Raw genomic sequence first — 24,582 nt, 5'->3', positions numbered from 1 at the left:
TGACGCGTTCCTGTTTATCACAAGCGAGAAACAACACCCTGGGAGAAGACATGGAATCGGCTCTCGCATTTCTCACTGACGCAGCCTCCGACCTCATCCGTACGGCAGCCAAGGGAGTGTCCTCCTCAGTGGCAGCCAGGAGAGAGCTTTGGCTACGCAATTGGGCAGCCGACTAGTCCTCCAAGACACGACTCACAAGAATGCCCTTTAAGGGTTCCCTACTGTTCGGCAGCGATCTCGAGAACTGGGCTACTAAATGGGGTGCCTCTCCATTACCCCGGCTACCAGAAGACAGGTCAAGGAGGAGCCAGCGTTCTTTTTCTAGACCATCCAGAGGTAGAAATTCTCAGCGCTTCAACTCCTACAGGACTCGCTATCAAGCACCTCGTTCTCAGGCCAGTAATCAGCCCTTTCGGACTAAGCACAACAAGAAGAGAACCGGCCCGGGTTCTGGCCCCGGCCGTAACCCACAATGACAATCAGCCGACCCATCCGAGGGTAGCAGCCATAGGGGGCAGGCTAACCCTCTTCTACCGCAGGTGGGTCGAGATCACTTCAGACCAGTGGGTCCTCGCCATAATCCGAGAAGGATATTACCTGGATTTTTTTCGGCTTCTGCCGAACAAGTTTGTGGAATCTCCTTGCTCACCGATCAAGAAAGCGGCACTAGAAGTGACCTTACAGAGGCTCCTGGCCCTGAGAGCCATAATCCCATTACCTGCAGGAGAGAGAAATTCTGGGCATTATGCCATCTATTTCATAGTACCCACGAAGGAGGGCACTTTCAGGCCCGTCCTGGACCTCAAGTCAGTCAATCGACATCTACGGGTCCCCAGCTTTCGCATGGAAACTCTGCGGTCTGTCAAGAATTCAGTACAGCCAGGGGAGTTTCTCACCTCCCTAGATCTGTCGGAGGCCTACTTGCATATCCCAATCCATCGGGATCACCAGTGCTATTTACGCTTCAAAGTCCTGAATCAGCACTTCCAGTTCCGGGCTTTACCCTTCGGGTTAGCCACCGCGCCGCGGATCTTTACCAAGGTCATAGTAGTAGTGGCAGCAGCACGCAGGAAGGAAGGGATTCTCGTCCATCCCTACCTGGACGATTGGCTGATCAGGGCAAAGTCACCGGAGGAGAGTCACCGGGCAACCAACAGAGTTATAGCTCTTCTGGAAAGCCTAGGATGGGTAGTCAACATAAAGAAGAGTTCCCTATAGCCGTCCCAGTCGCTGGAATACCTAGGGGTCCAATTCGACACCCACGACGACAAGGTCAGCCTGACCTCCAAGAGAAAGTCAAAACTCCGGAATCATCTGCAGGTCCTGCTGAGCGCCAGCCGGCCCACAGCTCGGGATTACCTACAAGTCCTCGGCCTCATGGCATCCACTCTGGAAGTGGTGCCTTGGGCGCGGGCTCATATGAGACCATTGCAATGCGCCCTTTTATCTCGATGGAGCCCACGATCGCAGAACTACACCATACACCTAGCTCTGCCGGCCAGAGCGCGGAATCAGCTACGGTGGTGGTTGCAGCCCGGCTACATAAGCCGGGGGTCAAGAATGTCCTCCCCCAACCTGGATTCTGCTCACCACAGATGCCAGCCTGACGGTTTGGGGAGCACACTGCGAGGGAACTCACCGCCCAAGGGCGGTGGACCAGAGAAGAGTCAAGGTGGAACATCAACCGACTAGAGGCACAGGCAGTCAGGCCTAGCGTGCCTGCGATTTGCCCACAGACTTCGCAACAGAGCGGTCAGAGTGATATCAGACAACGCCACCACGGTGGCATACATCAATCGACAGGGCAGAACCAGAAGCCAACAAGTGTCCCTAGAAATAACTCCCCTGATGATTTGGGCAGAAGCAATCTTCAGGACATCTCCGCCGTCCACATTGCCGGAAGGACAACACGACGGCAGACTTCCTCAGCAGAGAAAGCCTAAACCCGGGGGAGTGGCAGCTGTCACCCCACAGTTTTTCAGATAATTGTGGATCGATGGGGGACGCCAGCCACGGACCTATTAGCGGACAGGTCCAACGCTCAAGTTCCCAGATATTTCAGCCACAGGCGGGATCCTCGAGCCCAGGGGATCGATGCCCTGGTACAACCGTGGCCTCAGGGGATCCTGCTATACGCTTTTCCTCCGTGGCCCCTGCTGGGCGCCATTGTTCACAGGATTCAGCGACACAGAGGCCTAGTTCGTCTAGTGGCCCCGGACTGGCTAAGAAGACCCTGGTACGCAGACATGAGAAGACTACTGGCAGGGACTCCTTTACGCCTGCCTCCGCACAGGGACCTGCTGCAGCAAGGTCCCATCCTCCACGAGGATCCAGCTCAATTCTCTCTTACGGTCTGGCCATTGAGAGGGCTAGACTGAAGAAAAGAGGATACTCGGAGCCGGTAATAGATACACTCCTCCGAGCACGCAAGTTCTCCACATCACTAACATATATCAGGATCTGGAGAGTTTTTGAAGCCTGGTGCGACTCTCACAGCACCAATTCACATACCGCGAAGATTCCTAACATTTTGGACTTCCTACAAGATGGACTTCAGAAGGGTCTGTCCCTCAGCTCCATCAAAGTTCAGGTAGCAGCACTGTCTGCTACGGTCCCAGGAGTGACGGCAACTCCATTGCCAACACCCAGACGTTTCACGTTTCCTGAAAGGAGTTCAAACACATTCGCCCGCCACTGAAGTGGCCAGTGCCCTGTGGAACCTCAACCTAGTGTTGGAATTTCTAGCGGGAATCCGCCTTCAGGCCCCTTCGAGGCCTGTCTCTCCGTTTGTTAACCTTGAAAGATGGTGTTCTTGCTGGCCGTATGTTCAGCACGCCGCATCTCAGAGCTACAAGCACTGTCCTGTCATGATCCATTTCTCAGAATCACTCCAGAGGCTATCCATCTTCGCACAGTTCCTTCCTTTTTACCCAAAGTGGTCTCACAATTTCACCTCAACCAAACCATATCCTTGCCTACCACGGAAGGTTTGAAGAAATCTGAAGAAGGTCGAATACTACGCCATCTCGACATCGGCAGACTACTGTCCAGATACCTGGAAATGTCAGAAGCAGTATGAAGGGACGGACCACCTGTTCGTCCTGCACAGCGGGAAGAAGCAAGGGGAAGCGGCCTCACGGCCGACCATCGCCCGCTGGATTAAAGAAATTATCAAGGCAGCCTACGTTGAGGCGGGAAAACCACCGCCTCTACAGGTCAAGGCTCACTCTACCAGAGCGCAAGCGGCCTCTTGGGCAGAAACTAGGATGCTGTCGCCTGCAGAGATATGTAAAGCGGCGACGTGGTCCTCCCTCCACACCTTCTCCAAATTCTACCGTCTGGACGTCCAGGCCAGAGAGGACACAGCATTTGCGAGGGCAATCCTAAACGGTCCTTGGGCAGCCTCCCGCCCAGTGTGGGAGTAGCTTTTGTACATCCCATTTGTTTTGAGTCCATCTGCTACACGCTAGGAAATGTTGAGATTACTTACCTGATAATCTCCTTTTCCTTAGTGTATGCAGATGGACTCAGCATCCCGCCCGGCTGCCGGTATACATGGGGATTCGCCGACTCACGGTAAGACATGTTTCTTATAATAGGGCATCCACCCTGCCGGGTGGTCGACGCCTTCCGGCTGAGTACACTGGCGGTCTCCAGCTACCATCAATTGGTCAGGGTAATCCTGTTCATTTAATCGATCTGTCAGTCACACATATGTCCATAAAAGCTTTGTAAGGAAGATTACTGATTGCTACACTTCCTGTGGGGGTATATGTACCCGTGCTGACGTCAGAACCGTCTCCAACTGCTAGCACGAGCACACTATACCCATTTTTTTTGAGTCCATCTGCATGCACTAAGGCAGTGGTTCTCAACCTTTCTAATGCCGTGACCCCTGAAAATACAGTTCCTCATGTTTGCGGTGACCCCTTGCCCCGCCCTTGCCCCGCCCTCGCAGGGCGAGGGCGGGGGTGAGGGTGGGGGTTTTTGGTCATATGGGGGGCGGGGTTATGGATGGGGTTTGGATTTTAGTGCATACTTATTTATTATGACATTTATAAACAGAACCACCATTCCTCATAAAACAATAAAATTAAGAAACATAAAGCATCAGTTATAATAGTAAAACCATACTAATAAAAGAATATTTTAAAATTACTGATAAATAGAATTTCTATTAATTAAAATCATATACATTTTTATAATTTCCCACACACCAATAATATTTCAAAACAGCACATATATCAAATAACACACAATAATTAAAACTAATAAGGATTTTTAAAGCCCCTGCTGTCCATACATGGGAGCTCTTGATTTCCAGTCACCCTGATATTGTCGAGGATTAGGAGGTTATCCTCTCTCTCTCACACATACACTCACATGTCCATTCTCTCTCACACATCACTGTCACATACTTACACATTCATGCTCTTATACCCACCATAACCTCTCACTCTCACAGACACTGATACACTCTCCCCCCCCCCCCCCCCCACTCACACACACTCTTACTTCCCCTGGATTTTCTCATACACACTCATGCTCTCACTCTTACTGGCTCCCTCCACAACACCTCAGAGCCTCTCAGATAAAAGTCTATGCGCAGCAGAAATAATGCTGAATGTTTGAGAATTGTGTTATGCAGACTAATCTGGAAAAATGCACTAATTTCTACATGAGTCTAATGAATCAGTCCTCAGCTGCAGCCTTCAATTGATTATCCTGGCTCCCTTTAATAATGTTTGCCAAATACAGTTCATGTGTAACAGCAATCCTAATTCTCCACCAGATCAAGCTGATTTCACATCCCACTTCATACTTTGTCACCTCCAGCTGAGTCAAACAATTAATCTAATTACTGCCACTGCTGCCACGTGGCTATTGGGGAGGCGCTGATTGCTGCTATTGGCACCAGTGTTGCCAACCCTCGCTTATTTACCGCGAGATTGGGCTTCTTTTTGTAGTCATTCGCGGTTTTTTTTTCCGATTCGCGGGTTGCTTTTAATTGGGCTATTTTTTTTCTGCCAGTCGTGTTTTTGGGCTTGTTGGGCGGGACTTGTGCTCTGAATCATGTTACAGTGATTGGCTGCTGCGATGAAGCCTGTCCCATAGCAGGGCGCACCCTATCCCTATATTGGCAGCAGTAAGCCAATCAGAGCAGGAGCTGCAAGCCTTGTTTGATGAGCACATGTCAGGGAGCACATTTTGTGGGCAGACCTAGCCAGCACTGCACATCATCTCACGTGGGGGCGGAACGGGAAGAGCAGCACGGCATTGGAGCGCAACAGCAAAAGGAATCCAGAGTGTGCAGCTACAGCCAGGTAGCAGGAGGGGAGGAATTAGGATGTAGGGAGGGGGAATGAGTGTGTGGTGACCAGAGATGTGCTGGGAGGAGGGAATCAGCGTGTGGAGGGCCAGAGATGTGCTCGGAGGGGTTACGGAGGGGGGGAATGAGAGTGTGGTGACCAGAGATGTGCTGGGAGGAGGGAATCAGCGTGTGGGGGGCCAGAGGGTCGGAGGGGTGAGAGTGGGTGGGGGGGGGGGGGGGGTGGGAGGGGAGAGGGGGGGGGGGGGGGGGGGGGGGGGTGGTGTGGGGCCAGAGATGTGCTCGGAGGGGTTAGAGAGGGGGAATGTGTGTGGGGCCAGAGATGTGCTGAGGGGCTGAGAGAGAGGAATGAGTATGTGGGGGCCAGAGATGTGCTAGGAGGGGTTAGGGAGGGGGGAATCAGTGTGTGTGGAGCCATAGATGTGCTCGGAGGGGTTACAGAGGGGGGGAATGAGAGTGTGGGGACCAGAGATGTGCTAGGAGGGGTTAGGGAGGGGGGAAAGAGTGTGGGGGCCAGAGATTTGCTTGTAGGGGGGTGGGGAGGGGGGTATGAGTATGTGAGGGCATTAACTGCTATAAAAAAATAAAATGTTTTTTTTTTACATCTGCTTCCCTTTCTAATTTTTTGCCATTTCCTTTAATATTGCCTTTTTTTCTATTTCTTTTTCTCCACCTGTCTTCTTCCCTCAAACACACAGTCAGGTTCTCATTCTCACATGCATTTCTCTCTCACACACACATACACCAGGCTCTCATTGGCACGGCTGTCTGAGTCTCACACACGCTCTCTCACACCCCCACATGCTACCTTGCTCAGCACAGGCTCTCACTCTTACATGCTGTCTCTTTCACACACACAGAGGCTCTCACATGCTGTCCTCTGCAAACACACACAGTCCTCTCACTCATCTCATACTCGCACACACCTCTCTCTTACCTCTGGGCCTCTTCTTTAACGGGTTGCCCACAGGATGGGCTCTGCAGCGGCCTAGTCTTCCCGGCCCGCTGCTCCTCTTCTGCACGCAGCTGAAGCGCCTCCTCCTCCTGCCCGTGCGGCTCCGGCAGTGTTGCCAGGTTTTCATGAACGAACAAGCACTTTTTTCCAAAAAAAAAGCCCAAAACACATGAGATTGAAACATTTTATTTTTTTATAGCAGTTAATGCCCTCACATACTCATACCCCTCTCCCCAGCCCCCTCCAAGCAAATCTCTGGCCCCCACACTCTCACTCCCCCCCCCCCCCAGCACATCTCTGGCCCCCACACTCTCATTCCCCCCCCCAGCACATCTCTGGCCCCCACACTCTCATTCCCCCCCCCAGCACATCTCTGGCCCCACACTCTCATTCCCCCCCCCCCCAGCACATCTCTGGCCCCCCCCCCCCTCATTCCCCCCCCCCTCCCAGCACATCTCTGGCCCCACACACTCTCATTCCCCCCCCCTCCCAGCACATCTCTGGCCCCCACACTCTCATTCCCCCCCCCCCCAGCACATCTCTGGCCCCACACACTCTCATTCCCCCCCCCCCCCCGCACATCTCTGGCCCCACACACCTCATCCCCCTCCCCACACACTCTCATTCCCCCCCCCCCCCACACATCTCTGGCCCCACACTCTCATTCCCCCCCCCCACCCTCCCCCCCACCACACATCTCTGGCCCCAACACTCTCATTCCCCCCCCCCCCAGCACATCTCTGGCCCCACACACTCTCATCCCCCCCCCCAGCACATCTCTGGCCCCACACCTCATTCCCCCCCCCCCCCTCCCAGCACATCTCTGGCCCCACACACTCATTCCCCCCCCCCTCCCAGCACATCTCTGGCCCCACACACTCATTCCCACCTCCCTAACCCTCCCGAGCACATTTCTGGCCCCCACACTCATTCCCCCCAGTACATCCCCAGCCCCCACACACTCATTCCCCCCAGTACATCCCCAGCCCCCACACACTCATTACCCTCTCCTAACATACTAACTCCTTCCCTCCTGATACCTGGCTGTAGCTGCACACTCTGGATTCCTTTGCTGGTTTTCTCCAACGCTGTGCTGCTGGTCTTCCCGTTCCGCCCACGTGCGATGCTGTGCTGGCTGGGTCTGCCCACAAAATGTGCTCCTGACGTATGCATCAACAAGGCTTGCAGCTCCTGCTCTGATTGGCTTACTGCTGCAATATAGGTATAGGGTGCGCCTGCTATGGACAGGCTTCATCGCAGCAGCAGCCGCCAATCATTGTAACAGAGCACAAGTCCCGCCCAACTTGTGCTCTGTTACAGTCCGCCCTGATTCAGAGCACAAGTCCCGCCCAACAAGCCCAAAAAAACGCGACTGGCAGAAAAAATAGCCGCGGACCGGCAAAAAACCCCAACGGCCCGGTACCGGTGGTTGGGGACCCTGCTTTAGGCGACCCCTGTGTTGTGGTCGTTCGACCCCCACCGGGGTCGCGACCCCCAGGTTGAGAACCGCTACACTAAGGAAAAGGAGATTATCAGGTAAGTAATCTCAACATTGATGGAGAATTCTTCTCGTCGGTTAATCTCAGAATATTGAACTTTCCTAAGATTGTGGGCAAACTCCCGCTGGTTACCTTAACATAATATTTCCATCAAGTTCTGGGCATTCCACCTGAAGAATCTCCTTCTATAAACAAGTTAGCTTTTTTTTTTTCCGTCATCTTCTTGTGCTTCTGCGAATACATCAGCTGGGAATCAATTTCCACCGTTAAATCTTATAGAATTTCTTGAGTCATCTGGTCCGGAAATAATAGATAGGGCTACTTTGCTCATGTCCTTTGTCTCCGATTCAGATCTTTTCCAAAGTGATGGCCCTATATTTTTGCAATTTAAATTCTCCTTTCTATGGTCAAAATCTGTGTATTTTTCCTGATATTTCTAGGCTTACCCAGCAAAGGAGAAAAAGATTTTTACCCTTGATTTAGAGCTTCTTTTGTACTATGTTACCCCTGTAAATGTTTTGTTAAGTTACATTCAAGAACATAAGAAATTGCCATGCTGGGTCAGACCAAGGATCCATCAAGCCCAGCATCCTGTTTCCAACAGAGGCCAAACCAGGCCACAAGAACCTGGCAATTACCCAAACACTAAGAAGATCCCATGCTACTGATGCAGTTAATAGCAGTGGCTATTCCCTAAGTAAACTTGATTAATAGCCGTTAATGGACTTCTCCTCCAAGAACTTATCCAAACCTTTTTTGAACCCAGCTACACTAATTGCACTAACCACATCCTCTAGCAATAAATTCCAGAGCTTTATTGTGCGTTGAGTGAAAAAGAATTTTCTCCGATTAGTCTTAAATGTGCTACTTGCTAACTTCATGGAATGCCCCCTAGTCCTTCTATTATTTGAAAGTGTAAATAACCGAGTCACATCTACTCGTTCAAGACCTTTCATGATCTTAAAGACCTCTATCATATCCCCCCTCAGCCGTCTCTTCTCCAAGCTGAACAGTCCTAACCTCTTCAGCCTTTCCTCATAGGGGAGCTGTTCCATCCCCTTTATCATTTTGGTTGCCCTTCTCTGTACCTTCTCCATCGCAACTATATCTTTTTTGAGATGCGGCAACCAGAATTGTACACAGTATTCAAGGTGCGGTCTCACCATGGAGCGATATAGAGGCATTATTACATTTTCCGTTCTATTAACCATTCCCTTCCTAATAATTCCTAACATTGTTTGCTTTTTTGACTGCTGCAGCACCCTGAGCCGACGATTTTAAAGTATTATCCACTATGATGCCTAGATCTTTTTCCTGGGTGGTAGCTCCTAATATGGAACCTAACATAGTGTAAACTACAGCAAGGGGTTATTTTTTCCCTATATGCAACACCTTGCACTTGTCCACATTAAATTTTATCTGCCATTTGGATGCCCAATCTTCCAGTCTTGCAAGGTCCTCCTGTAACGTATCACAGTCCGCTTGTGATTTAACTACTCTGAATAATTTTGTATCATCCGCAAATTTAATAACCTCACTTGTCATATTACTTTCCAAATCATTTATATATATATTGAAAAGCACCGGTCCAAGTACAGATCCCTGAGGCACTCCACTGTTTACCCTTTTCCACTGAGAAAATTGACCATTTAATCCTACTCTCTGTTTCCTGTCTTTTAGCCAGTTTGTAATCCACGAAAGGACATCGCCTCCTATCCCATGACTTTTTAGTTTTCAGATACCTTTGTTTTGTTTTTTTGCTTCTGAGCAGCTTCAGTCCTTAATGCTAGGAAAATAATTACTACTTCTCCAGTTTTGCCTGATCCTTAGTTATTAGAGACCTTTATTATTGTATGAGGGTCCTTACTCGCTATTAGCCTTTCCTTGTATAGCCTTACTATTTTGTCACTGGTGTTCCTTCCCCTCTTGTTCTGTTTCTTTTAACATTAGCGGATAATTATAACTATGTTATGTGTTTTGTTTCCAGTATGTTTCATTGGAGATTGGATTTTCTTTTTAGTTTTGTTATTATCCTCATATTGCCTTTACAAAGAATCATGATGCTTTGTATATTTAAAATTGCATATAAAAAAAGTTTTTAAAAAAAAAAAGGGGACGGGACAAATTTCTAAGAACAATATTTCGAAGGAACAATATTTTGCACCTTTCTGTGAAACTGGAAGCTTGTTTTCAAAGGACAATTTCTCACAGAGTTTCCCTTGGACAATCCTGCTGGCGTGCCCAGTATGAATATGAAGTACCCATATGCTTTGTGCAGGTGCAAAGTATTGGAAAGTACTTGTGATTATCTGAAAATGCAATCGCCCCATATACTTTCCCTCCCCTTACCTCTCTCCTTCTCTTTACCCCCATGGGTAAAAGTACATGGCCTATGAACAGTGTGCCAGCTTTTACCCACACTGTAGGGGGTACAGAGGGCTAATAATCAGTATTTATTTTTATACAGTTAAGCCTGTGTTTACCTGCATAAAATGCTTTTATCCCAGGACAAGCAGGATGATAGTCCTCGCATATGGGTGACATCATCAGATGGAGCCCTGGTACGGAAAACTCCTGTCAAGAGTTTCTAGAAACTTTTTTGGCTGGCACTGTGGGCCTACTGAGCATGCCCAGCATGCCATGATATTCTCAGCCACAGGGGTCTCCCTTCAGTCTCTTTTTTTTCCGCCTTGCTGTAGCAGAGCACATCAGGTGCTCTGGAAAAACAATTCCCTCACATTTATCAGAGAAGAAAACTTTCCAGTCACATATTTTCAGTCACAATTTTCTCATAATTGGGTCTCCTTTCCACATAGTCTCGGTGAGCACCTTTTCAGATACTTTTGATCGATTCCGGTCATCTTAACGTCGATTCCCGCCGGTCATCGACCGTTATTAGGCCAAGTTTCATCAAGGCCTCAGGTTTCAAAAAGTGTCCGGATTGTAAGCGGACTATGTCTATCACTGACCCACATTATGTTTGTGTTCTCTGCCTGGGATCAGGCCACGATTCCATCGTCGTCGTCGACGTCACCAAGGATAACTCCTCCCTCAGACACTAAACACAGAGGTGAAAAAAGACCCCGATGACCGTCCATCACTGGCCACCATCCACAACCTCGATAGCATCGTCTTCAGCATCGAAGAGCCATCAAGAAAAGAAGCAACATCGACATCGATCTGTAGATCTAACGGATGATCAGCCATCGACATCAGGATCCAGATCCATCGGATTGATGCCGAAGAAAGTCCGTGTACTAGAGCCCAACTCCCCCGGCTGTACACTTGGAAATGCGGGCGCTCTCCACCGGGCTCGGTGTCGGAGGTAAGGTGCCGACCAGCGACTTATCATGGAAGTGCCTATAGCGCCAGAAGTACCTTCCCCGGTAGCAGTGGATACTGTCCCAATTTCAAGGGAGGAAGTGACTTCTTTAGTCCAGCAGGCGGTCGTCGAGGCTTTACGGAACCCTGCAGCCTCAGACAACGCCACAGACACCGCATCTGTACTGGTAGCGGATCAATCCATTTTCAGCCTTTGCTGAATAGGCTCGATGCCTTAATAGAGGCATTTCCTACGGCACCGATTCCATCGACACAGCCATCGATGCCACCGATGACTCCAACCATTCCGGTCCACAGATCATCGGAGGAGGAAGGAGGAGACTCCGATTCTGCCCCAGGTCTATCAGGACTCCATCGACGCAGATTTCCAAAGGAACCCTCGATGCCTCCCTCGGATCCATCGATGCCAATACATGCAGGTCCCTCCGGGGATACAAGACATCGATTTCCATAGAGACCATCGAGGCCTATTGATTCCCCATCGATGCCCTCATTGCCAAAGCTTCCAAAAAACATACCAACAAAAGCTATGTTTAAGGCAAAACACCATATGCCTTCAGATTATCCTGACTCTCCCTATCATCCTGCATACACACCTTGGAAGGATGTGGATACGGACACAGAGTCAGAGGAAATGCAATCGAAACCCTCTCCACCAGAGGGGAGAAAGAAATCCCTGCCTGAAGATCTGTCATTTTCCAGTTGTATTAAAGAAATGGCAGAGAGAATACCATTCCAATTACTAACAGAGGAAGACACCAGACATAAAGCATTAGAAGTACTACAGTTCGTAGATGCACCTAAGGAAATTATGGCTATTCCAATCCATGAAATCCTTTTGGAATTGCAGCAGCGAATGTGGGAACACCCCTGCTCAGTTCCTGCAGTAAATAAAAGAATAGATGCCACTTATATAGTGCAGCACGTTCCAGGGTATCAAAAACCCCAACTACCTTACCAATCCGTAGTTGTGGAATCAGCTCAAAAGAAAGCCAGAAAACTGAAGCCTCATTCCTCTGTCCTACCAGGAAAGGACCAATGCTTCCTGGATACATTAGGGAAAAAGATTTACCAAGGTTCCATGCTGGCAGCACGCACAGCAGCATACCAGCTATACATGACACAGTACCAGAGAAACTTGTGGAAACAAGTACAGGGTATTGTAGACAACCTTCCACAACAACATCAACAACCTTTGACGACGTTGGTGGACAAAGGACTAGAATCAGGGAAACACGAAGTAAGAGCAGCGAATGACGTATTTGAGACTTCAACCCGTCTCTCTGCCTCTGCAATCAATGCAAGACGTTGGGCCTGGCTCAAAGCCTCAGATCTCAGACAAGAAGTCCAAGAACGTCTAGCAGATCTACCTTGTGATGGAGACAACCTTTTTGGTGAAAAAATTCAAGCTATGGTGTCTCAATTGAAATACCACCATGAAGACCCTTCGTCAGCTCTCCAAACTGCCAACGGATCAACCATCCTCTCTCAGACAACCAGCCCACAGAGATAGAAAGGCGCCTTTTCTACAGACCTAGGAGGTATTATCCACCTACCTCTTCAGGACATCAATACCGCCCCTCGCAAAGAGGACGCCCACGTCAAACCAAGCAGCAGAAAACCCAGCCACCACCCCAAACTACACCAGCAGCGTGTTTTTGAACCAAAGCAGAGAACAGAAGCCTCTCTCTCTAAACCCCATACCCTCCCTACCAGTCGGTGGTTGACTTCATTATTTTCAATACCAATGGAGTTGCATCACAACAGACCAATGGGTATTAGCCATACTAAATCGGGGTTATCGTTTAAAATTCAAAACAATACCTCAGCATTCTCCTCCCATTCCATTCTGGACAAACATAGTCATCACACCTCAACTCCAAGTAGAACTCTCGACTTTGCTGACCGCCAGGGCCATCGAACCAGTTCCCTGGTCTCAACAAGGGACAGGGTTCTACTCCCGCTATTTCTTCATTCCAAAGAAAACAGGCAGCCTTTGTCCTATCTTAGACCTCCGCAATCTCAACAAATTTCTTCACAAAGAAACATTTTGGATGGTATCCCTGGGATCCATCATCCCATTGCTTCGAAAGGGAGATTGGCTCTGTTCTTTGGACCTTCAAGATGCTTATGCTCATATACCAATTTCCATACAACACCACAAATACCTACGATTCGTGGTGGGAAGAAACCACTACCAGTATCGCGTCCTTCCATTCGGGCTGGCCTCTGCACCTCGAGTATTCACAAAATGTCTGGCAGTGGTAGCCGCACATCTAAGGAAACACTGTATTCATGTTTTTCCATACCTAGATGATTGGCTCATCAGAAGTCCATCAAAACAGGGAGTTCTCTCTGCCTTGGAAACCACTATAACCCTATTGCACCACCTAGGATTTCTCATCAACTATCAAAAATCCCACATCGAACCGTCTCAGACCTCGACACCACAATAGGGAAAGCTTCCCCCCCAGGCGACCGTGCGGACAACTTAGCTCGCCTGGCAAACATCACAATTCATCACCAGTTCGCATCTGCTCATCAAATTCTGGTACAACTAGGACACATGGCCTCCACAGTACATGTTACTCCTATGGCGAAGTTAGCCATGAGAAGAACTCAGTGGACTTTGAAATCTCAATGGCTACAAGCTTTCCAACCATTGTCAAAAAACATTCAAATCACCCACCAGCTACACCAATCACTTCACTGGTGGACAAATCAGACAGCATTGAAAGCTGGTCTCCCATTCCAACTGGCAACTCCGCAGGTCATCCTGACTACAGATGCCTCCAACCTGAGATGGGGAGCTCACATCAACTATCTTCAAACACAAGGGACGTGGACCACGCTTGAGAAACAGTTTCAAATAAACTTCTTGGAACTTCGAGCGATACGATATGCCCTTTATGCCTTCAAAGACTGCCTCTCAAACAAGACTGTGCTGATTCAAACAGACAACACAGTAGCAATGTGGTATATAAACAAACAAGGAGGCACAGGCTCTTATCTCCTCTGCCAAGAAGCAGTACAGATTTGGGCTTGGGCTCTAGAGCACTCAATACAGCTCCGAGCAAGTTATCTGGCGGGCATCAAAAACATCCTAGCGGACGATCTCAGTTGACATTTCAATCCCCACGAATGGTCGCTGGACCCACGTTTAGCAAGCAAAATCTTTCAACGCTGGGGTCACCCAACCATAGACCTCTTTGCATCCAAACTGAAACATAAAGTGGAAAGGTTCTGCTCCCTCCATGGACGTCGACAAACAGTCCCCAGGGACGCATTTACTCGCCCCTGGAACACAGGACTTCTATATGCGTATCCTCCAATTCCGCTCATAGCGAAAACTCTCGTGAAGCTACAATAAGACAGAGGGACAATGATCCTCATAGCCCTGTACTGGCCCCGTCAAATATGGTTTCCCATACTTCTCGACCTCTTGATCTCACAACCAATCAGACTGGACATAGAGCCCACTCTCATAACCCAGAATCAAGGCAAGTTGTGTTATCCCAACCTGACAACTCTTGCCCTAACAGCTTGGATGTTGAAAGCTTAATTTTGCAACCACTTAATCTTTCAACTCAAGTCTCTCAAATTCTAGTAGCTTCTCGAAAGCCTTCTACATGTAAATCTTATTACTCTAAGTGGACCAGATTTACAAAATGGTTCCTTCAAAAGGTATAGATCCTTTTTCCTGCCCCACTTCTTCCTTAATAGATTACCTATGCCACCTATCGGATTCTGGTCTCCAGACATCTTCTGTTAAGGGTATACCTAAGTGCCATAGCGGCTTACCACAAGGGTGAACGCGATGCGCCTATAACAGCACAACCATTAGTAAGTAGATTCATGAGAGGTTTACTTCACCTTAAACCCCTCCCATTAAACCACCGGTCACTGAATGGGACCTCAATTTAGTACTAACAAGGCTCATGCGTGCACCGTTTGAGCCTCTACACGCTTGTGAAGAAAAATTCCTCACATGGAAAGTACTTTTCTTAGTAGCCATGACATCGGCTAGGAGGGTCAGTGAGTTGCAGGCTCTCGAACATTCTCACCTTACACACGGTTCCTACATGACCGAGTAGTCCTTCGCACTCACCCAAAGTTCTTACCAAAAGTGGTAACAGACTTTCATATCAATCAGTCAATAATCTTGCCTACTTTCTTTCCAAGACCACACTCTCATCCGGGAGAGAGAGTTTTACACACTTTAGACTGTAAACGTGCGCTAGCTTTCTACCTTGACCGCACAGCGGTCCATAGAAAATCCACCCAACTCTTGTTTCTTTTGACAAAAATAAACCAGGAGTTGCTGTAGGGAAACAAACTCTATCCAACTGGTTAGCAGACTGTATAGAATTCTGTTACGAAAAAGCTAATATTCCTCTTCAGGGGCAAGTAAAAGCACACTCAGTAAGGGCCATGTCTACCTCAGTAGCACACTATCGTTCAGTGCCTATCCTTGACATCTGTAAAGCTGCAACATGGAGTTCCCTTCACACCTTTGCAGCTCATTATTGTCTGGACAAAGAAGGACAACAAGATTCAGCCTTTGGACAATCTGTCTTAAAGAACTTATTTCCAGTATAACTCCAACTCCTTCTACATCCATCCTGCTGTGATTTTCAGGCTGCCTCATTTTTTCCAGCAGTACACCAGTTGTTGTGCTTGTTGCACAAGTTGTATGCTGTTGGTATAATATATGAATGACTCAGCCTGTAGCTTGCTAATCACCCATATGTGAGGACTATCATCCTGCTTGTCCTGGGATAAAGCAAAATTGCTTACCTTGTAATAGGTGTTATCCCAGGACAGCAGGATGTAGTCCTCACAGAACCCACCCACCTCCCTGCGGAGTATGTCCGATACGTTTTATTTTTTTAGCTCATGCATATTGCTACAAACAAGACTGAAGGGAGATCACTGTGGCTGAGAATATCATGGCATGCTGGGCATGCTCAGTAGGCCCACAATGCCAGCCAAAAGTTTCTAGAAACTCTTGACAGAAGTTTTCCGTAACAGGGCTCCATCTGATGATTTCATCCATATGTGAGGACTACATCCTGCTGTCCTGGGATAACACCTATTACAAGGTAAGCAATTTTGCTTGATCATTGGTTACATAGTATTTAGTAGTTTATCAATGTTATATCTGGACGTTTTCAGTGCTTTGTGTATTTTCCTAGTAGTCCATGAATATTAATAAATAGATTTATTAAAAATCACAAAAAAAGTGAAGTAGAAGGTTGGAGCAATGGAATAAAATAGCACAAAATATGGTCAGACGTTTGCCTAAGGTTGTTTTTGTCGTTCCAAGCTGGATCATATTTGCAAGCTGTTCTGCTTTATTTTCCTCTATAATGCACCAACAGAGAGAGGCAGATTGAAGCGGCCTACTCTGTACACATCCTTGTAAAGTGAAAAGGTGTGCAGCAGCATTTACAGGCTAATAGGAACCTGGTAGGGACTGCGACATAAACACTTCAGCTATGGCCCTTGCATCTAGAGTGAAACTACCTCATAGGCCACATTTTTAAGGCCGGCCTGACTTAAGCTGGATTTGAACCAGTGACCCAGAGGTGAAAGACTCTGACCATCTCTTGAGCCTTCCAGTACCCACAGCTATCCTACCAATGTCCACTGAATATAGTAGTATGATTGCCATGTTAGTTCACTAGGAATAAAGATCAAGTTTTACAATTTGTATAAAGTGATACATTTTATTGGACTAACTGTATATTTTTTGACTAACTTTCGGAAGTTAACACTCCCTTCCTTAGCTCAAAATTCCAACGAACAGGTCAAAGCAAAAGATGACCTATGTTCAGGCAGCAGCAGCATCTTTCGCTCTGTCCTACTCACTTGACTGAGCTGAGGAAGGGAGTGTTAATACACTTCTTGACAAGCTTATGGGAGTTAAGTTAATCCAGTCAAAATGTAATACCTTTGTATAGTTTTGCGCTGTTTATTGACTTTGTTCCATATGGGCATTCTAAAAGTACGCAGAATAAAGCCCACCAAAAAAATTAGTGTGGGTTACAAGATTATAACTATGCACATTTTTTTAAAGTTGAAATAATCAACAAAAGCTAAAATAATAAAGTAAGACCATACTTAAAAAAAAAATAGAATGCTTTTGTTTTTAAAATAAAAGGTAAAAGTAATATATCAAGAAGTTTTTGCTGTAATCTTCCTCCTTATTAGTAGTGAATGGTCCTAGCATGGGACTCTTCTATCCTGTTAGTCACAGTTGGCCCTTCTGGGAGCTCTTTCATGTATCTCATTAGTATTATTTAACTTGCCCATTTTAATATAATTTATTAAAGTCCTTTGGGATGTTGGGATGTTTTTAGATTGATTATAAAAGTGTGTTATTAAAGGTATTTTTGTGCTTTATATAGCATTTTGGGGGTTATATGTGCAATTAAGATTCGTATGCTGGAGATTTATATGCACGTTTGTGGTCTTTTAATTATATATTGTGCTTTTTAGAAAAGTATTTTGTGTTTAATGAACTGTGTTTTTATGTATGTTTTATTAAGTAAACTGCTTTGAGATTATTATTATTATTATGGGAAATATTGATAAATCTAAATAAATAATTTTCTACTTAAAATTGTGATGCCCTTATTTTCATTTTTTAATATGCTTAGAATAGCTGGCAACCTTTAGAAACAGTATACACATTTGGTACTATAGACTTCTATAGAATAGATTGAGCTTTTGAGATAAATAGATTCAAATACAGATCCCATAGGGCTGTTTGAAGTAAATGGGGCAGGAGAAAAGACTCTGGGAGTGGAAGGAGGGTGATACAATGCAGTTTAATAGACCGGAGATGTGTGCAGATGCCTCGGAAATGAGATACTTGGATTCATTCTTTGTTTATTGATCCACCAGCAGCTTATGCATCCTGACATTCATAATCTCAGCAGCCCAGTGATCTTGCAGATTAATGGGCCCCAGGGCCATTCATCCGTCACTTCACATTAATTACTGAAGAGGTGTTTTTCCAGTGATTTACCTGACACTGGTCAATGATGAATCCACTTCTTCCTCGCTGTGCCCCCATCAGAGTGGGCAGTGATTAATCACAGTAGTACACCTATCCCCTAAGACAGTGGCCAGCACTCAGTCCAGAGTGTACCCCTCAAGCCATCTGTCTCCATAAAGACTCAGTGATGCATATTTACAGGCACGTGGGACCTGACATAGCGTGGCTTTTTTTTTGTGCCAAAGCGTATAAACAACAAACCTTTATAAATGGTTAGGGGTAAAAGCAAAGGCAGCAGCAGAGTATTGCAACCTCACTTAATTTTTAAAAAAATTGAATTTACATACCAAAATGGACTGAAATTTCCTTTGGCGAACTTGTACGTTTTTAGGGAAAGTAAGACTGTACAGCCGTGGGTCAGACACAAAATACACATGTTCTTGAAAATGAAATGATCCTAGTAGTAAGCAGTTGACCTGTTTTGTGTTTTTTTTCATCAGCTAGACAGCAATCATGTGTGTGGATTTTTCTGAGGTACAGTCAGCCTCCTAGTGACAGTTTCTTACAGGAGGATAAACTTGAAAATGAGCAATGAACAAAATCCATATGTGACAGACATAGTTTTAAATGAACTAGAAATCGTATCAGTATGACAAACCGCATTTCAAAGAATTTTAGTTTTATTATTTGTTGTATCCAGTGGAAGCATGTGAAGTAAATGTATTCGCCTGAAACCTTTTAACTGGATAGGCAGTCAATAAATTGAAATTATAAATAAAACAAATAAATCCTGCCTACTTGAGGGACACGTTTTGTAATCTGCCATTCTCCCCGTAACACTATTATAGGTATGCTGTTATCTGATATTCTCTAGTGCATGAGAAATGTTGTGTTCAGGTTTGGGGGGGGCAGGATTTGTAGTTAGTGCTTTGTGATATACTGGAAGTTGAACCATTTGCTGATGCTGCAAATCAGGCGTAAACAAGTTTCATAAAAAGCAACAGATAACAAGGTTATGCCTTTCTTTTTTTTTTTTTATGACGGAGGATCTTGAAGAAGATTCGAAATAAATAGCTGCTGCTGCTGCTCAAGCCCAATAGTTCAGAATGGAATAAAGAATAACCAAGAAGACAAGAAAATTAACTCAGTATTGAATTGATTAACCCTATTTCTAAGTATTTGATTTTCCACTGTTTCCTAAAGGTAGGCCCAAGGCAGATTAACAAAGCATTGTTTCTCCAGCCTTCTATAAAAATTGTAACAGAGTGTTCTAGGAATGTGTTTCTGTCAGACAGCATGATTGGTTAGGGAGCCAGTGTCCTGCATTGTAATTGGTTACATGGACTTGGTTTGAGAGTAGCTGGCTCAGAATCTGCCAGAAACAGTGAGACCAGATGACATCACAGGCCAGACTAACAAACTGGCAGGCTTGTTTCAAACTGGGGAGGCAGTCTATAAAAGCATGAAATAAGTGCTAAAGCCATATGCCAAACTGGACATTGTGGCTGGCAGGAGCCCCCAGGTAAGGTGGGAGGGGAGAGTGAAGAAGTAGTGGTGGCTTGGAAAGAAGGGGAAGTAAAAGGAGAGGAACAATTGGAGGCAAAGGTGCAGAGGGGGAGAAGAATGGAGGGGTAGGACTGGGTGCGGAGGGGGGAATGGAGGGATGAGTATGAAACAGTTTGAGAAAGAGAAACACACGCCTCTGCCACCCACATATTGCCTGCCACAACCTCTCTCCCTAACAAGCACACACACACATACATTTCTCCCCCCCACTCCCACGCTTACACTCCCCTCGCACGCACATCCATTCCTCGGCCTTCCTAGCGTGCATACCCATCTCCCTCCCCTCTCACACACATACACTCTGCCATACTACCAAGCCACACCTCACCTATCCATCCATTCATCCTTAACCCCTACAGAGCAACTGCAAGATACTCACGCACCTGGAATTTCTATAACACAGATATGCAGGTTATGGATTCATAAAATGTACTCTTTGAAATTGCCATACAATTCTAAACTTGTTCTTATTAAAATACTTATGGGTCATTTACTAAACTGCAGTACGGATTTACTGCAGAACTAACGTGCAGTTACAAATTTTGCGCCAATCTCATTAATATCAAATAATGCATCTTACAGTGAAGTCGGTAAGATGTGTTATTTGATTGAAAGTTGTACCTCAAAAGGTGTAGTTAACTTTCCCCAGGAGTACTGGGAGACTAACGTATTTAATAATAATCCCGAGCTGTTTTCTTAAAAGGGCCAGGTGGCGGCTGATGAGCACATCCCCTCCCCCGTCCCACCCGTCTTTTGTGTAAAAACCTCTGGGAGATCTGAGACTTCCTTGCTCACATCCAGAAGCAGCCAAATATAAAAAATAAAAATAAACCAAGGTGTGTGGGGGCCAGGTAGTGCAATGAGCTGTGTGGTAGAGGAAGCTGACACAGAATAAAAAGCCAACCCCTCTTGAGAGGAGAATCGGGAGGGGGAGGCCTGAGCAGGGGTTAAAAGGGACAGCGAGAGCAGTGGAGCAGAACTCACAAAAGCAAGCTCAGGTGGCAGGATAACTCCCTACTCAGCCTTGGAAACCTGGAGGTGGAGCCTCAGACATCAGATGGCTTGGGAGCCAAGGGTGAATGCTGAGGGGAGGCGAGGGCCTGAGGAAGAGTCTGAATGCTGAAGTGAGAGGGGTTCTGCAGGGGATACCAGATCATGTTTAGGTGCAAGGCAGTGTAGAGTGTACAGGATGAGAAAGTGTACAGGAGCAAGGAGGAATAGAGGAGAGGGGTGCAAGAAAACGTGGATAAGGGTTGGGGCATGAGAGAGATGTGAATTGAAGAAACATGAGAGAAAAAGAAATGTGAAGGGGTGCATAATAGAAGTTCATAGGGAGTATGAGAGAGAAGTGGTGGAAAGGGGAATAAATGGTGTGAGAGCTGGCAGGGGAGTGGGTAAAGCGGATGCCAGAGAGCCATAGGGGAGGGACATGTAACAAGTATGAGGGGAAACCAGGAGAGTAGATTGGATGCAGAAAAGCTTGGAGAGGAGAAAGGAGTGAGAAAGCTGGGGAAAGGATTAGTGGGGGCTGTCAAATGTATCAGTACTGTATAACGCTGTAACCTATCTTGGGTGCAAGTCCAAAAGACAGTTCCTCTAATTCAGCACTGCTTATTGATAGAGAAAGCAAGTTTGCTTACCATAAACAGTGTTCTGCATAGATAGTAGGATGAATTAGCCATGCTAAATAGCTGCCTGCCTCCTGGGACAGTTGATTGCCTAGCTAGACTTGGCTCAAAAATCGACAGAGGGGCTCATGAGGCAACGCCTGCGTAGGAATTCCTTCATATGCTCAGTAGAGCAAAAGCTTTATGATTTGAGAGAAGGGTCTGTTTGGCGATGTCGGATGATGTCACCCTACACATCTCTACATATCATGGCTAATTCACAGTGTCTACAGAGAACACCGTTTACAGTAAACAAATTTGCTATACTGCCAAACCAGGCGTCGGTCTAAAGCAGCAAACAGACATTTTATATTGACGAAATGGTAAAAATGAGCCTTGTGTGAAATTGCATAACTTTCAAAATATATGGCACATTATGTAAACTGATTTACATCATATGGTTAGAGCTGTAGAAATGTTTAAGCAATCTATAGCTGTAATCAACCTAATTGCTATGAATCTTATCACACAATCCCCCTCTCATCCCCCAGATGAGAACATCATGAGAGATATTATGGGTGAGAGGTTTAGGCGTCTGATATTTCCCTACCAGCACACCAGTAACCACAGGAAAGGATCTTGCGTCTTTTTTGAAGGTCTCCTGGGTGCTAGCTATTAAACTTCCTTTGGTAAACTATTCTGCATGTTGATTATCTTCTGACTAAACTATGCTTCCTTCCTTCTGTCCTGAACTTACTTTTATGGATCTTCCAATTTTTTCTCTCTACAGTGTAAGGCACATATCTGTAGTATTAAGGGGCTAGGTTTATTTATTAGTTACACACTTGTACAACAACAATTAATAACTGAAGCATTGACGAGTTTTGAAAGAAGAAAGTTCGCCTTAATTATGTTTCTTGTTTTTCTCTATTTAGCTGTCTACAAAATAAAGAGAGAACAAGGAACAATGATGCAACATGATGCAGAGAAATGCAAGCCTCGGAGCCGGAGGCCTGATATGGTCCTGTATGTGCCCAAAGGTCGAAGAGAAGCAACGGCCAAAACAAAAGGGAGTACAGGATATGGAGATCCCTCAAATCAATTTCCATGCTTCAGCAGCAGGGCAGAATCCAAGCATAAAAGTGAGGGAAGCTCTTTTCACGATAAGAATGTCTCTAAAGGCAGTTCTGATGATAGAAATAAAAGTCCTAATTTGGAGGCTCATGAAAGCAAGGCCAAAGAGGGGAAAATGCTGGAACCCCAAACACAGAAGCGTATTCATCATAAACACAAATGGCATTTCAGTGGTCCTTGGGTGCCTGAGGAATCTGAAACTCTACCAGAGGACTCTGTTCAACAGGTTTGCAACAACAAGGTGACAGAGGAGCAGGCAAGAGAATTCTGGACAGCATATAGTCAAACAATTTCTTATTATCCTTACATTACAAATACGCGTTTTGAAAACAATTTAAAGCCAAATGATGTGAAGCATTTAGAATCAGAAATTCAAAACACCACAGACCTTCATGAACTTATTATGCAGTCAGATGTGGAAGCTTCAGGAAATTCAACAGCCAAAGAAGCAGTCAGTGCTGCAGCCAGCGAGCTTGAAAACTATGAGGTGAAATCAGACAAGCCAAGGAAACAACTTACTAAAGCGACCGAAGGAACTGTGTACTCGCATGCAAATTCCAGTGTTGGCATGGATGAAGCCTTCTGCTTTGATCTTGACCCAATGGCTGATTGGTTGTGTGGCAAAACAAAACAGCATGTGATCTCTTCTGTAGAGCTAAGCATTTTGTCAGAGAAGATAAATGAACGAGTGGATGAAGCTTTAGAACTTTCAGGCAACATTGAGAACAGAGTGCCAGTGCATGTGGATGAGGCCACCAACAACATACTGGGCATATCAGTACATGATGATGGTATAGTAAGCAATGTGCAAGACCGTGCTGAGGAGAGAATATGTGACTTTTCAGGGCACACAGATCAAACTGAGGGGAAGGAATCTGAGCCGACACACAGGGTTATGGATAATCTGTTCATAAACGCAGACACAATCACAGATGATGTGTTAGAATGTGCAACTGAGGTTTCAGCGTCAAAGCTTTCCTGTAAAATGGATACTCTGTCAAAGCTTTTGAATAACTGTGAACTTAATGACAAGAGAACCTGTGTCTCACAGAAGTGTGCTAATAAGTTCATAAATGATATGCCTGAGCGTGTGGAAACGAGCAGCTCATTGAGTAATTCAGACAGTCCCGCAGCCAATGTATCAGAACATGCAGACAGAATCATGGATAGCATATTTGATCATGCCTTCCCGATCAGCAGCATGACAGAGCACACAAGCCAGAAAGTGGACATCATGTCTGAGCAACAAGGCGAGGTCACCAGCAATGTCTTGGAGCTTAAGAGTGAGATCTTGGATGAAATGTCTGACCATTTCTCAAGCTGTCCGTCCGCATGTGAGAGCAAAAACACGGACAGCAGATATGAATATACCCGTGAAGTCATGGACTACATAACCAAGCATGTGGGCAAGATGGCAAACAGATCAGAGTGCATAAGTGACATTGGGCAGACGCTGCATTCATCAGTTACTGATGAAGAATCATATGGAAAAGAATCTGGTAAAATCCGCTCAGACAGTGTTACAGAACCCACGGATCAGCCTGTTGCATTCTGCTCCACAGAAACTACCTCCAATGACAGCATTGATGCAGAGGAGAGCTGGGATTCTTTGTTTAATGATGATGGGGACTGTCTGGATCCACACCTTCTACAAGAGGTACTTTTAAAACTAAAACCAAAAGCATCCCTTTCAAAACCACCAAACTATTGGTGTCTGAAATGGGACAAATGGCTTCAGAATAATTTCTCTGGTGATATATGTGTCAATATAGTAGGTAGACCAAAACTCCACAGTGTTTAACCTGATCAGTTCCTCTTTTCAGCTCCCCAGTAATGAAACAAAAGGGGAGGGACTGGAGCAAGGAGCAGAGATTTTCCTATGTTCATTCCTGCTCTGCCCTTCCTGTCTGTGACCAGCAATACTGGAGGACAGTAGGGAAGGGAGCAAGGCTGGAGCTGACAAGACAGCAAAGAAGAGCTAATCTGCTCCCTGCTCCAGCCTTCCTCATCTTATCCATCCTTCACATGACCCACCTGCTGCCTGGAGTAGAGGGCTCTTCTCTAATGTGCTGTCCAGAGGGAAAAAATGCATGAACACTGCCCGCATCCGGCAGATCACTGTCTTCCTAGAAATTGGGATTCAGCTA

The 24,582-nt window shown here is 46.2% G+C and overlaps 1 protein-coding gene across 8 annotated transcripts in view; it reads left to right on the top strand.

The window, feature by feature from the left end:
- The window catches only part of R3HCC1L (R3H domain and coiled-coil containing 1 like), a 141,857-nt gene that overhangs the window by 18,870 nt on the left and 98,405 nt on the right, over positions 1 to 24,582 (top strand). For 6 of the 8 annotated variants that reach the window (XR_003857892.1, XR_003857893.1, XM_029610127.1 and 3 more), the window contains exons 2-3: positions 19,175 to 19,331; positions 22,237 to 24,092. Coding sequence is in view for 5 of the 8 variants with exons in the window: in XM_029610127.1 (XP_029465987.1) it covers positions 22,269 to 24,092 (1,824 nt within the window). In the remaining 3 variants the exon portion in view is untranslated. Of the gene's footprint in view, positions 1 to 19,174; positions 19,332 to 22,236; positions 24,093 to 24,582 lie in introns of those variants that run through there. The other 2 variants (XM_029610126.1, XM_029610133.1) reach the window with 2 other exon arrangements.

This window comes from Rhinatrema bivittatum, chromosome 7, assembly GCF_901001135.1.
Source record: "Rhinatrema bivittatum chromosome 7, aRhiBiv1.1, whole genome shotgun sequence".
Lineage (NCBI taxonomy): Eukaryota > Metazoa > Chordata > Amphibia > Gymnophiona > Rhinatrematidae > Rhinatrema > Rhinatrema bivittatum.
Note: the sequence above shows the minus strand (reverse complement) of the source record. Positions and strands in the feature narration are given on the sequence as shown.